Raw genomic sequence first — 14,233 nt, 5'->3', positions numbered from 1 at the left:
TGGAAGGGGTCAGAGCAGGGAGGAGTCTGCTGCCTTAGACATCTCTGTTGGATGTCATGGAGTTAAATCGAGAACTTTCTGTGGTTCCCAGGCTCTGCGTTTGCTGGTGGCCACCTTAACACGGTAAAAGCAAAACAGAGAGGTGTTAAATCAAGAGACTTCAATGTTTCTATGACACTGTGTTTGTAGGGTATGAGTTTCCTATTGCTGCTGTGACAAATTGCCACAAACTCAGTGGCTTAAAGCAATACATTTATTAGATCAGAAGTCTGAAAATGGGTCTTAGGGGGCTAAAATCAAGTTGTCGGCAGGGTAGCTGTAGGGGAAAATCCCTTCCTGCCTTTTCCATCTTCCAGAGGCTGCTCACGTTCCCCGGGCTCATGGCCTCCTAACACCGCTGGCCTCACTCCAGCCTCTGCTTTCAGGGCCACGTCTCCCCAGCCTGACTCTTGCTGCCCTCATAGAAGGACCCTTGTGATTACATTAGGCCCACTCAGATAATCCAGAATATGTTTCCCATCTCAAGATCCTTAATCACACCTGTGAGTCCCTTTTGCCATGTAAGGGAACATATTCACAAGTTTTGGGGAGTAAAATGTGGACATCTTTGTGGGGGCATTATGTTGCCTACCCTGCGGGGTATATTAATCGCTGCTTGAAGATATATTGATTTGGAGCCGCCAAAATGGTGGTGCTCAGACATGAGGCCAGGGTTGACCTGGGGGCTGCAGGTGTGGTGCTGGTGGGAGCCGGGGAAGCACCCAAAGATGCTCAACACGGTCTCCAAAAGGAGCTCAGGCTTTCATGAGAGACGGAGGATAGCGATATTAATAGTTGTCAACAAGCAGCCACTCTTTCCACCTCCCCATGTAAAGAGTTAGGCCAAGGAGGATTACAAAGAGCCTTAAAGTTTTGGGAATGATGAGAGGGGAAAACTGAGAGGAAACAAAAACTCAGTATATCTCAGACATCAAGACGGCAGCGTGTATGCATGGTCAGCCCAGTCCTTTTCTAGGGGATGAAAAACTCAGAAGACCAATGGTCATTGAAATCATAGGAAAAAAATAACTTAGAAAAGAAATTACATTAAATATATACGGAGTGGACTTTTTTGGAACAACAGCTGGTTTCTCTGGAATATGCAGTGTTTGAAAGGACAATTGAGAAAACGATACATGAAGTTTAACCAAAGAATGAAAGGATGCTATCTCAGCAGAATGAGTTTTTATGATGAGGACTAGGACATCGCTGAAAGAGTTAAAAGTATCTCTGGACAATTTGTTTCTGTTCCTTTTGCCTGATATGTAGCAGATAATAAATATTCAGTAATTCAATCAATAAATGTATGTTTCATCTTAAAAAATACATCTTAATTGCTCAAAGTTTATAAAAGAATGGGCCTATATATTTTTAAAAATTCAAATAAATGACTGACTTCGGTGTTTTGGTGAGGAGGAGGAGGAGGAGGAAATGATTGGGATAATAAAGGTTTATTTGTGATTCAGAGAATTGTAAATTTTTAGGACAATGCAGGCCAGCTGCTACTCACATTCACTTGCTATAGCCCATCTTGCCTGATGGAATTGACCAGTGTGAATATGTGCTGTTGAAATTTTGGTCCTGTTTTTCAAATGTAGTCAGTGACAAACTTCAGTTGTAGTGGGAAAATTTAATTGGAAATAGTGAGCTATTGTTATCCCTCATGCCACCGATCATTTAAAAATCTACTAGGAAAAGTTTTTCAATGTGGTAGGGAGGCAGGATGGTATAATTACATGAGTGGAGGCATATAGACTTGAAGTCAAATCTTGTTTTCAACCTAGACTAGCTATGTGGCTTTGGTACCCACTTGATATCCTGATACTTAGTCTTCTCACCTATATAATGGGCATAATACCTGAGATGAATTATGTAAAGCATCTGACAACTTGGTGAACACAGGACATTTTTATATCATCATTTTAATCCATATAGCATTTTGATCCTATGGAGGTTTTGACTCTTTTTTTCAGTCTAAAAGATTTTTTAAATTATTTATTTATTTTTAATTTTTTTTAGAGACAAGAGTTTTGCTCTGTTGCCCAGGCTGGAGTGCAGTGGTGCGACCATTGCTCACTGTAGCCTTGAACTCTTGGGCTCAAGTGACAACCCTTCTACCTACAGCCTCCCAAGTCACTAGGACCACCATGTCTGGCTAATTTTTCTATTTTTTCTTAGAGACAGGGTCTTGCTATGTTGTAAGGTGAGGATTGAGAATTGACTTTGAGATTAATCAATTTGGATGTCATGGGTGATCTCTGTGTGAACAGTTTTGAAAGCATGGGTTTTAAATTGTTAGGATAACATTTAAAATAAGATGGTCAAATAGAAAATGAAATATTAAGGATGTAGGAGAGAGATGGAGGAATTGCTGATCTGATGTCCTTGAGCAGGCAAGAGGTAATGGGATCTGGTGCCGGCGTGAGGAGCCGATTTAGGTAGGGCATGGAAAGACCATCTATAGCCACAGTAGGCTGAGGGAGGCGGAGAGACCAGGAGTACAGCTGTGGGCTGGGACTTCTCTCCTGCCTGCTTTAATTTTCTCAGTGAAGTAGGAAGTGAGATCGTCAGCTGGGAGAGGATGAGGGAGTTTGAGGATTTGAGGAGAGAGAAGGTGTGAAATAGTTATCCATTGCAACTATTTCCAAGCGTTCACATTTTTTTCTATTTTAGTTTAACTGGTATCAATTCTGTAAATTTTATGAGGACAGTCTGAGTCATCAGTTAGTTCTTGGCCCTTATCAATTTTTCCCTACTGAAACTTTTGCTATTGCAAGTTCCCTTTTGCAGCCATTATTTCCATGGGGTCCAATCTTGCAAATGTAAATTTTGTCCAGAAGAGTTTATTCTTTTGTCAGTTTTTAATCAATAGCAAGTTTTTACTGTCAACCAAAAACGGAAGGTCCAGATCTCAGGAGTACTTACCAGCTCCGCCAAAGGAGAAGCTCGGAGTCAGAGGGCCTAAAAGGGCCGAGCTGGTACCTGGTGCCGAGTCCGTGCTGCTCCTTAGGTGGCCCAAGATCTCTTCTCTGAGATTTTGCCGACTATGCCAAAATTGTCAACGGAAAAAAGCCAAACTCTGTAAAATAATTTTAAAGAGATTTATTCTGAGCCAACTTTGAGGACCATGACCCGGAGCCACTGCCAAGAGGCCTTGGGTAAGTGGACTCGCAGTGGCTGGGTTACAGTTTGGTTTTTGTACATTTCAGGGAGAAAGGGGTTACAGGTAAAGTCATAAATCAATATGTGGAAGGCATACATTGGTTTGGCCCAAAAAGGTGGGACATCTAGAAGTAGGGGCTTACAGGTTAGAGGTGGGTTTACAGATTCTTTGGATTGTAATTGGTTAAAGACATGAAGCTTTGTCTAAAGGCTTGGAATGTTTTAACATATGGAACTGTTCTCAGAGATAAACCACAGACATAGATTTGTTGTGTAAATTGAGAATCTACAGATTTGTCTTGGATATCCTTAGGCACGTTAATGGGTTACAAGGGAAGTCCCCAAGAAGGGAGGGGGGCATGATAAGGCAAGTCTGACCTCCCTCCTCCTAGCAGGCAATTTTGCTTTAGGATATTCCTTTGGCCATGAGGGGGTCCATTCAGTCAGCCGGTGTGGGGTGGTGGTGGTGAGCATTTTAGTTCACATTACCATGAGCAATGTTAAGCCTACTTTTTCTTGGATCAGTTTTTGCAGTTTTTATAATAGTATTAGATGCAATCTTTAGTCAGTTTTTAATTTGGAAGAGATTTTTTTTACACCTTGCACAGTTTTTGCTCTTATGTTAATTATTTGCAATTATATTAATTATGGACTGCATAAAGTTATTAGTAGGGCAAAAATATGGGACAAAAGTGCCCACTGGGGTTAAATGGCAGAGTAGAAACGTGCAGCCTAGGGAATCTGGCAGGTGGTAGGTTTCGGTAAATGTTAGCTTCCTTTCTGTTTCCCTTTCCAAGAACTTGGCCTGAGAAGATTGGACTACCTGGTCTATACGCATCTTAACTCAGGTACAGAAACTCAAACATGGGGCAGTACTGAGGGCCAGTACTTGAGCTCCACGGGACAAATACTAAAATTAGCCATCAGTTCTCAAAACTGATGCATATCTATAATTACCAGGCAGCATGGTTTTTTACAGGATGTAAGTTAAGAACAAAAATGTAAGTTCTTTGTGAACCCTGCAGTGCTGGGTAATTATGGTGTTACTTTAAGGAGTCTTGTAAAGAAATATAAAGAACTCTTCAGACCTTGGGCTGTTTTTATAAACACATGAAAAAAAAGCAGCTATTTCAGGAAATTAACATAATTTACATTTAAAAAGTGGAGGTAGAAAATGTAAAAGAGGCTTGAGTTATCCAAGGGGAGATTGAGGGGGAGGGGAAGCCTCAATTCACCACTAGATAGATGGATTTGTACCTTATATTGTTCCGGCAGATGTGACCAGCTCTTGGCCGAAGAAAAACCCGAGTGGCACACGGGGAGTTGGAGAGTCAGCTTCATTACGCCGGAGGGCTCAGAGAGGCACATCTGCCACCAAACTCTGAGTGCCCCTTTCTCGTTTTTTTTTTTTTTCTTTTTTCTTTTTTCGTTTTATACCTTTTGAGGGGTTACAGTTAGCCAATCACAAGTTTTCACAAAAGTCACCTCATTTACATAGTAGTCAGCCAATCATAAGTATGTTCCCAAAGTCACCTCATTTACATGGTAGTCAACCAATCAGAAGTATGACCCCAAATCACCTCATCAGCTGTGAGTATTAGTAGCTGCTCAATTTAGGAGCGGGATAAGCGAAACAGGCGGGTTTTGGTGGAACTCCCTGACAATATAGCACAGCAGTGAAGTAGGAAAGAAATATGTACAACTTGATTTCATAGAGGAAAAAATGGGATTCCACAGAGGCTAAGTGCTGCTTCAGATCAAAAGAGTGAGAAGGGGATGCTCAAGTCTTTCTCTCTCTCTAGCTCTCCTCTTTAGAGCCTGCTGTTCCTTTTAGCACAAAGCTGACTCAAGGACTTTACTTTGTAAACATTTTGGAAGCACAGAAACTTGGATCCTCTTTGCTTAGCAGGAAATCTGCCCTTGAGCCTGTACTGAGAAAGGCCTCCCACGATCTTCCTCCTGCCAGGGTGTCTTCTAAGGTCTCCCTGCTCCCAGTCCTCGCCACCCTGGCCTCCTTTCTTCTTGCACACACACCAGCACACTGAGTGTATTCCTGTCTTGGCACCTTGCACCAGCTGTTGGCTCTGCCAGGAACCGTGTCCCCAACTCCACTTTTCTTGTCGTTTAAATCTCAGTCCAGACGTCACATAAGAGAAAACTTTCTTGGCTACCTATAATTAAGGGAGCCCCCACTCGCTCTCATAATACCTTATCTGCCTGTTCTAGCACTTCACAGCACACAGCATTCTTATTTGTTAAAGTATCTGTAGGTCTCCTCCCACAGACATCTGAGTTCTGCAAGGGCAAGTTTGATTTTATTCACTTGCCACTGTGTCCCACACTTAGAACAGTGCCAGCACATACTTTGGGCTCAAATATTTATTGACTGGCTGACCAAAAAATAAAAAAAAGACCCTAAAACTGAATTATATTTTAATACTTTTATTCTAAAAAAATCACAAAATTCAATTTCAGGTTAAATAATATCCTAGTCTTAAAAAATTAACAAAGGAGGGATATTTTAAAGTTTTGTTGTATATCTAAAAATGCATTCCTGATTTCCAGATAACTCATGCAAAATCATATGTAGTTGAGAGTCAATAAAAGGACCTTTTAGCCAGTAATACAAATTGGATTCCATTTGATTTGAAGCAATTCTGATTCCCAAATCCCATTTTGAAAGATTCCTGAGAAGACTTTGAAGCCACAGACAAAGTTTATTTGAAAACATAGTTTAAAATTGCACAAATATAAATACAATTTAATAATGTGAAAAAGGGAAGGCATGCTTCCAATAATAGTACAAAAATACTACCTTAATCTTGGTACTTTGCAAATTATAAGCCAACTGAGTAAATTAAAACATCAGTATGATAAGAGGTTATGTTTATTGTAGTAACTTTATTTCAAAGAGCAATGCAGGGAAATACTAAGATGAAGCCTTAATACCCAACAGAGTTGTGCTATGATACATATTATTTCACTAAATTACAGATATATGATCACATGGTAGGCCAATAACTTTTAAATCCCCTCCCCCATTGCCATTAATTTACTATAGGTCATTTAAACTGGGTTGGAATTAATTTGGAAACTCAATGTAAACATTTAAAGTTAAATTTTTTCTTTGTTATCTATTTCAGCTTAATAATGAAATCCCAAGATTTTAAACATTATTGAGCATGATGAGGAAGCATCACAGAAGAATTTATCTCAAAACAATATTTTTAGATTAGACCATATATGCAATATTCATAGATATACAAAATATATAGAAATGTCTTTTCTAAATAGTTAATAAATGCTTGTTATAGTTTGTAAAAAGTTTACTAAATTAATTGGGTTTTTTTTTTCAACCAATGTAAACAAATTTGGGCAATGAAAATTGAGGAGGGTTTTGGTTAGATGATATGTGGGGAAAATGAAAGGAAGTTGGTTAAAAGTTTAGGTTAGCTATATTTCCTTTAACTACTGCTAACAGTCAACCATGAACACATTTCTCACATGGCACAATCCTTTATGGTATCCATGCAAAAATGTTATATATCTCAGTGAAAATGCCAAATGTTCAACTTACCCAGCTGAGTGTGTATATACCTCTTAGTCTTGTTGTGTCACATTTCTCTCTTCAACAAATTCAAAGGAAAAAAAAAACCTCAAAACCAGACTACATACAAAGAACTGCCTCATTGGTTTTTATTTATTTGTTTGTTTTGTTTTTCATCTTATTATTTTGAGTACAGGCTTCTAAATGTTTTCCGCTGAGCCTGTCAAGGTTTTGCCGCTACACTCTGCAACACTGCAGTTTAGTTTTCTCTGTTAGAGAAGGTCTGAGAAAACAGTTCTGAGACTGGGACAGTCGTTTCCAGAGTATGTTATTTTGGTATTTCTGCAGAGGTTGCAGGTTGTGGAAACTTTGTTCAAGGCAAAATACCACATGAGAGGTTGTTAAATCTCATACTTTAAGTTTCTGTTTTTTCTTCTCTTAACTGTTTAATGCCTCCACACAACAAACGGGTCTTTGCTCTGTGTGTGTGCAATTCTGTCTTTGAGCTCGTGAGTATGTGTGTGGAGGTTCAAGGGTGTATGAAGTGGGTGACAAAGCTGTTACTAACGTAAGACCCCATTGTCTTACTGAACTCTGTTCTCTCTATTTCTAGTCTCCTCATAAAATAGGGGTTATAGAAACAGGCAGTGAGAAGACTTCATATTTGGTTCTGAGTGATCGTGAAATCACCTCAGCATTCCCTGAATTTCAGTGTTTTTAGACCTACTGATCAAGTGCAGTTTCTCAGGGTACATGGGTCCAAGCAGCTCACCTACCATACAAATAGGGCTGTGTCAGAACCCTGCTATGAGACCCCACACACTCGTGATGTGACATTTATGGAAATTAAGGCCCCATGTCCACTTTGCCTGATGATGATTTTCCTGTGCCTGATATTATCCCAACCTCCCCACCTTATTTAGAATGTTAGTTTTTCTAATTTATTCCTAAACATTTCAAAAAATTTTGAAATGCATCATTAAGAATTTAGAGCCCAAACTTTTATGTGCTGAGGCAACCAACACAACTTAATTTAGTAGATTCAGAAACTTGGATTTGTTTCAGTAGTTTCTGACCTGTTGTGCCTCAGCTGGTTTTTAAAAGTATTTAGATATCTAAGTACCTAAATTCTTCAGAGGAGTAGTTTGGCACTGCTGTAACACTGCGCAAACCTAATGTGTGAATATCTGCAAAGTTTTGTGTGACAGAATGAGAATGATTTCAGGGATAGGATAGAAAAAGCAAATAGAAAAACTAACACAAAGTTCATGAAAATGCTCCCTTGTTCAGAAGCAAGGAAAATAAGCTAACCTGTGAGACTTAATCATGCACTGTGTAAATTTACATTCAGTAAAGTTATCTTGCATGCTTTGGTTAATATTTGAATAGGCAGATTTGCAAGTACTAATGCATGCAATATTTTTGTACCTGAGGTTATATGTTTTGCTTTTTAAAAATTGCTTTTTTACAAACTTTATGCCAGAGTTCATCTATGAGCACTCTTTAAAAATATATATGTATCTACTTCTTAGTTCAAAACAGTTTAATTTCACCCAGTTCTATAATTACTGAGATGATAGGGAAACTGAGGATAGGGAATGAATTTGAAATTATTTTACAAAGTTGAAATGATGTATATATATGTATAATAATTTCCAAAATAAGAGGGCTCAAAAATATGGCACACAAATTAAGCCTTCAGAATACCCTGTTTCTAGAATGCTCATTTCAAGATATAAAACAATATCCACAACTGCTATGACAACTAATTTAAAAGTACAGTCCGGGCTTGTAGAACTGATTCAGGAGCAAATGAGGGAAGGACTCAAAATGACCGTCTTGCTTTCCTATATCCCCAAGGAACTCACAAAGTTTATGGTAAAGAGTTTGAGAGCTCCTGTTATAAGTGGGACTAGATACAGTTGTGTTCAAGTCTTCCTTGTATGGCAAGAATATACCAGAAATAGTTATCTATACAAGTATTTAGACATGGGCCCAAGATTCAATATAATAGTTTTCTTTAAATAGAAGAGCAAGGAAAGTAGCATAAAACTCTAAAAGTGAGCGTGTCCTGGACATTCCTACCCAGCTATGTATCACTACTTTGCCATTCTAATAGGAATCCAGATTGGCTGAGAAAACACAGTTCACAGTTTTCTACTAAAGTTTTCTGGTGAACAAGACTTGTCTTTCTTTCAGGAGGCATGGGGAGTGATCTTCGGAAAAAGTAAAGGGAATGAAGAACTAAGATAATTAGCCTAGTAAGAGCATCTCTTACTCTTCGTCCTCTCCCTCCTCCTCCTCCTCCCTTTAGGAAGGTGCAGCAGCACACAGAGATAGCCTATTGACATAGTTGTAACATGTTTTGAAAACCAGCAATGATCACTGATTTTCTCTGCAATTTCATCCAATCTACTGGTGAAGTCAGTCCCCAAAAGTCACTCCTATGCAATTGAGTGGTCATTCTAGTAAAAGAGAACCATCACCTAGGAGCTCTTAGGTTGTCACTAATACATGAAGAAAGAAATTCAAGCCTTCCCAGAGTGCCTCAGAGAGAAATAAGGGCACCCTATCCTGTCAAATGGAAAGAGTAATTTAAATGACAATTTTATGTCGTGAAGATGAGATGCCAAAAATAGTTCTGCCTAAAAGAAAAGTGTATACACTTTTAAAAAATCCCAAACATGTTATGCTATATACAAAAAAGACTGTTCTAAAGTCTTACTACTTAATTTTTGGTGGTGCTTTATTTCTAGAAACTTTCCGTCACTTTTTAGTAATAGTGTTTACTTAATTTTATAAAAATTTATTGAAAAATGAAATTCTTTTCTTCTTGGGTGGTAATTCTGGATTTGCTGACAAGCAACAGCCTATAAAAATCTTAGTTCTAATGGACACTGGACATACTGGAGAAAATCTTACCAAATGTTCTGCAAATGGAAATGGAAAACTGTCTATTCTTCCCTAAAACAACTCCTTGGAGTTTGAAGTTACTTTGTCTTCCAATAGCAAAAAAGGAAAACTTGGACCACAAAACTCACCACCACTTAGCACAAATTAAACCAAACTATTCCACATTTTCAGGGTTTACATTCTGGCTGCAAATTCAGTTGCTGCTGAATGTATAGAATGGCATCACAAGCAAAGCACATGAAATGTTTGCTTTGAATGGTTCAGAGGCTCCTATTGGACTGCCCAAGTCAACTGGCCAGTCAGTGAATGCACAGAGATTGGGGGGAGGAAGGAACAGGCAGGGAATGGATGCTGTTCTATCAGGTGTTTTCAAGCAGATAGCTACCATGGGTTGCAGGCTGGCCCTAAAAGTCCCTCCCAGATGGAGATTCTAGGATTCTAAAATCTAAAGAAGACCATTCTTGAAAATATCGTTGAGCCTTACTTTGCTGCAGAGACTGTAGAGACTCAGGCCAAGCTGGGGTTGCACTACTGCCCACTGGTGGATGCCTGCCTGCCTCTGCCTCCTGCTGCCCGGCTGGAGTATCACCTTGCCCAAGTGAGCTTTGACCATGAATATCAAACCTGGCACCCAGCCCAGGGCCCTCAATTCTTTGTCTTTATAAACTAGAATAGTGTAACATATATAAGCCTCAAGGATTTGTGGTTTTATGTTAACTTGAGGTCCTCTCACAACCCAGGAACTTCAAAGATAACCGGGGAGGATTTATACCTGCACTTAACATTCAATTTCTAAGCATAAGTGCACATTTGTCCCTCAGCAAAAGCTAATTCCACAATCAGTTTTGATCAAAATTCTTCTTCTTCTTTTTTTTGTAACTATAGTCATGAGTGGAATGAGCTATTACTAACCAAAGAGCATAAAGAAAAAGTTGGGATTAGACTACTTTGGGGAAGGTTCTGGAGGACCCTGGAGACAACAAGGTGAAGAAGAATGGGACAACTTACCAGAATTAGACATAGGTTAAATTGTATTTTGGTTAACACTTTGCAAACAATTTTTCAAATTTCTTTTAAAAAATCTATCTTTCAAAATAATGACCAAGCCCCAAACACATATACGAAACATTCTGCAGAACTAAGTGGAATGTAACCAATTAAATAAAACACCACTGCCAACAGAAAATTTCTGATACTTGCTAAGTGTTCAAAGAGCCAAAGGGGCATGCATCTTTCATGTTAATTCGCTGACATTCAGTGAGATTCAGTTAGAAAATGTTCTTCTATCACTTAGAATGCAAGGGATAAACAGTGCAGTATTATGAAACTAAGAAAACACATAATTTTTAGGAAAAATGTATTTATCACTCTTAAGAAAAACTATTTAAAATATTAACAGTTTAAAAGGAATATTGGTATGCAGGGCAATTAGAAAGCCAGTAAAAGATGACTTAAGCAAGTTAATATGAACTCAATTGAAATCACGATATCATCAAACTTTCTCCCTGCAGAGAATGCATGAAAGCGACAGTACTTTGTCTCTTACTTAAGTTCATACAGTCCCAGAAAGCATGTGGATGAAACATCTATGTTTGACATATTTATACCCTATGTCATCATATCTGCTTTAAGAAAAACACTCTTTTAAAACCCTACACTATGAAAAACTATTTTCAGGAATTTTTTATTTGGTCCGTTGATCTAACAAGGCTGAGTTCTCAAATCTTTCACCCCCAAGTTAAAAATTGGAGCAACAAAACAAAACTCCAGCAAGGCATAAATAAGATATTAAAGTGCATATATACAATCCCATAAAAGTTTTGATTGGGAACAGCAAAAATTTCTAGTGCAAAAACTGCTTTTGCCAGCAAAGCTCTCTCTCTGGAATCAAAGGGCTACAGTAAAAGTTAAAATTGGAACAGGTTTAAGCAATGCCTGTCTTTAGTCAAGAGTTAATATATGTGCATGCACCAATGGCCCAAACTATGTTCAGTCTTGCAAAAAGGGACATTTCAGAAACAGTCAAAATTTCCTGATCTGAGGCAGTGCTTTCTCCTATGAGCAAGTGTCCCATGAGCAAGTTCCTCAGATGTATCATCGGCTGCAAGTAGGGACAAAAACCCAAAGAACATGTTTTGCAATATGCTTGCTATTTGTGAAAAGAGTATTCACACACAGTCACTTTATTTTAGTTTGAGTCTCTCAATTCTTCTTTTGAGCCCAACCTTCACTCTGTCTACAACATTTTGTGCTTTTGGATCTGAACAGAGACTGGGCATTGTCTGTAGAAATTAATTTCCTTGGGTTATATGACCATGTCCTTTTGAATATCTGATTTATCCTTTTCGAATTTCATAATAAAATAGTTTTTCATTTCTCAGTACAATTAAACAGATGAGGGATTATTATTTATTTTTTTTCTTTTCCTTCAAGGATCCAAATTGAAAGCTCTTAGGAGAACATCCAGGTCACCGAGATTAGCCGCCTGGAACAGTTCCGGTTGGTCCATCAGAGACAGTGCAATTCTGAGGGCAGCCCAGATATTCCCAGAGATGGCGGGATGAGGGACTTGCTGTTGATTCCTGCTCTTTCTTTGCAAACTGAGGGCAGTGAGAAAATTGCTGACCGCTTCTCTAAGAGGGTAAAAAAAAAAAAAAAACAGATATTTTAAAATGCAACACATGTCAGAGTTAGCAAACTTAAAAAAAACCAGTTTGAGTTATTTTAGTCTAAAATCCTAAATCACCTCTCTCTGGTGTTCTGGATAATCAGATGAACAACTTTCTGAATCTCTCATTATCTTTAGTGAATGATATTTGTTAAATATAGTGAAATTGGAAAGAAAAAAGAAAAGCAAATTTTATTTTAGGAATGTCATGTGAGAGAGGAAGAATGATAGCAAAATGATTGCTAACTCATTAATGCGTTTGCTCTTCCCCCACTCCAGGAATGATCTGAAGACTTGATCCACTTGTAGATATGATTTCTATAACTAGAGTTTAAGAGGAAGAATATGGCCCTACTTAGAAACGAAGTAGTCTAATTTTTCCTATTAGTGATAGAAATATGGAACACAATTAGGATGGAGTTAAATTTATTATCAGAACATCTGGGCTTGAATCCCAGATACTTAGCCTTAGGCAAATTTCTTACCTTCTCCAAGGTTCAGTTTCCTTGAGTATGTAATAGGGATAAGAGAAGACATTTTAAAACTTTGTGAGGTGCAGTTGAATCAATTCATGTGAAAGCTCATCAATAGTTCTCAAAATGTGCACTCTGGGAAACCTTTGGGATTGGTGAGGTCAAAATCATTTTTATAATGAAACTGAGATGTTATTTGATCTTTTCATGTTCATTTTTTTCACATGCATACAGTGGAATTTTCCAGACTTCATAATGTGCAATATCCCAATAGATCAAATGCAGAGGCAGATATGACAGTTTAGTAAGCAAGATATTAAAGAAATTTGTGAAAATGTAAAACAATGCCACTCTTCTCATTAAACATTTTTTGTTGTTTTGGAAAATAATTATTTTTTGTAAAATATATATGTTAACATGTAGCGAGTTTTATTATTTTTAAATGAATCTTTTAAAATGTTATCAGTTTAATTTCTAATATGATAAATATTGATCCATATAACCCACACAAACAAAAGTCCTTTGGAGTTCTTAATAATCATTGAAAGTATAAAAGGATCCTGAGAGCACAAAGTTTGAGAATGGCTGAGTTATATCTATGCAGAAGCTTTCTAGCTCCTCTTGTCCACCAGTCCACAATCATGCTCAGGTGCCAGGTGTGCCTGCTGGGTCTCTTCAACATCCCCATGTCACCCCAACCTTGTATCATGTATCTGACAAAACGTTCCTTGCTAAGAACAATCATGTCACTTTCATTTGTACCTGCCTTACTCTTCTCAAGAACTTTTCACACACTTGATCTCTTTTAATCCTGTGAGGTAGTTATTAAGCATCTGGCAAGAAACCTTGAAAGTGAGGCTAGATTTCTAATTCCAATGCACATAATCTAGGCATTTGCTCATCTATAGTGTTAGAGCTGCCTGAAGATAAAAGCAACTGGGAAATGGTCATGCTGTATGTAGCAACCTGGGTAATAGAGGGGAGTGGGTGTTCTCATCACCCTTCCTCTGGGTTTCTTGTAATCAAGCAAGAAAAGAGGCTTTATAAATGGATGGATATAGGGAATCTGCTTCAGGGGCTCTTTCTGTCCCCTCTTCACAGGTGGGCGGCTCTATTGATAATGTCTCCCAGTTTCTTCTCATAATTCTAGAACTGCAAGAACTCTGGGGAAAGGAAGATCTCAAAATGCCCTCATTCTGGCTGCTCCGGCCTTCAAGTGTGTGGCAATAATTTCAGAGGGATTTTGAGAGTAACAAAATAGTCTAATTTATTAACCTAACCAACCACTCCGGTTTTTTTTTTTTTTTCATAAAAATAGTCTAAACCTGTTCCTCAACTTGTGAATTCAGAGTCCTTTTGGGGGACTCAGAAGACTGTACATGTGTATGTGTGAAGAGTTTTCACATGTACATGTATATGTGTACTACTGTT

General features: G+C 38.2%; 1 protein-coding gene across 9 annotated transcripts in view; it reads right to left on the bottom strand.

Moving 5' to 3' along the window:
* Nucleotides 1–12,056: 12,056 nt before the first annotated feature.
* PEX5L (peroxisomal biogenesis factor 5 like) overlaps nt 12,057–14,233 on the bottom strand; it is a 215,719-nt gene continuing 213,542 nt past the window's right edge. For all 9 annotated transcript variants that reach the window (XM_012736993.2, XM_012736997.2, XM_012736996.2 and 6 more), the window contains one exon: nt 12,057–12,294. In XM_012736993.2, coding sequence (XP_012592447.1) covers nt 12,090–12,294 — 205 coding nt within the window. In that variant the 3' untranslated portion in view covers nt 12,057–12,089. The remainder of the gene's footprint in view (nt 12,295–14,233) is intronic.

Source organism: Microcebus murinus, chromosome 1 (assembly GCF_040939455.1).
Source record: "Microcebus murinus isolate Inina chromosome 1, M.murinus_Inina_mat1.0, whole genome shotgun sequence".
In the NCBI taxonomy this organism is placed as follows: Eukaryota; Metazoa; Chordata; class Mammalia; order Primates; family Cheirogaleidae; genus Microcebus; species Microcebus murinus.
This window is presented reverse-complemented; position numbering and strand designations above follow the sequence as displayed.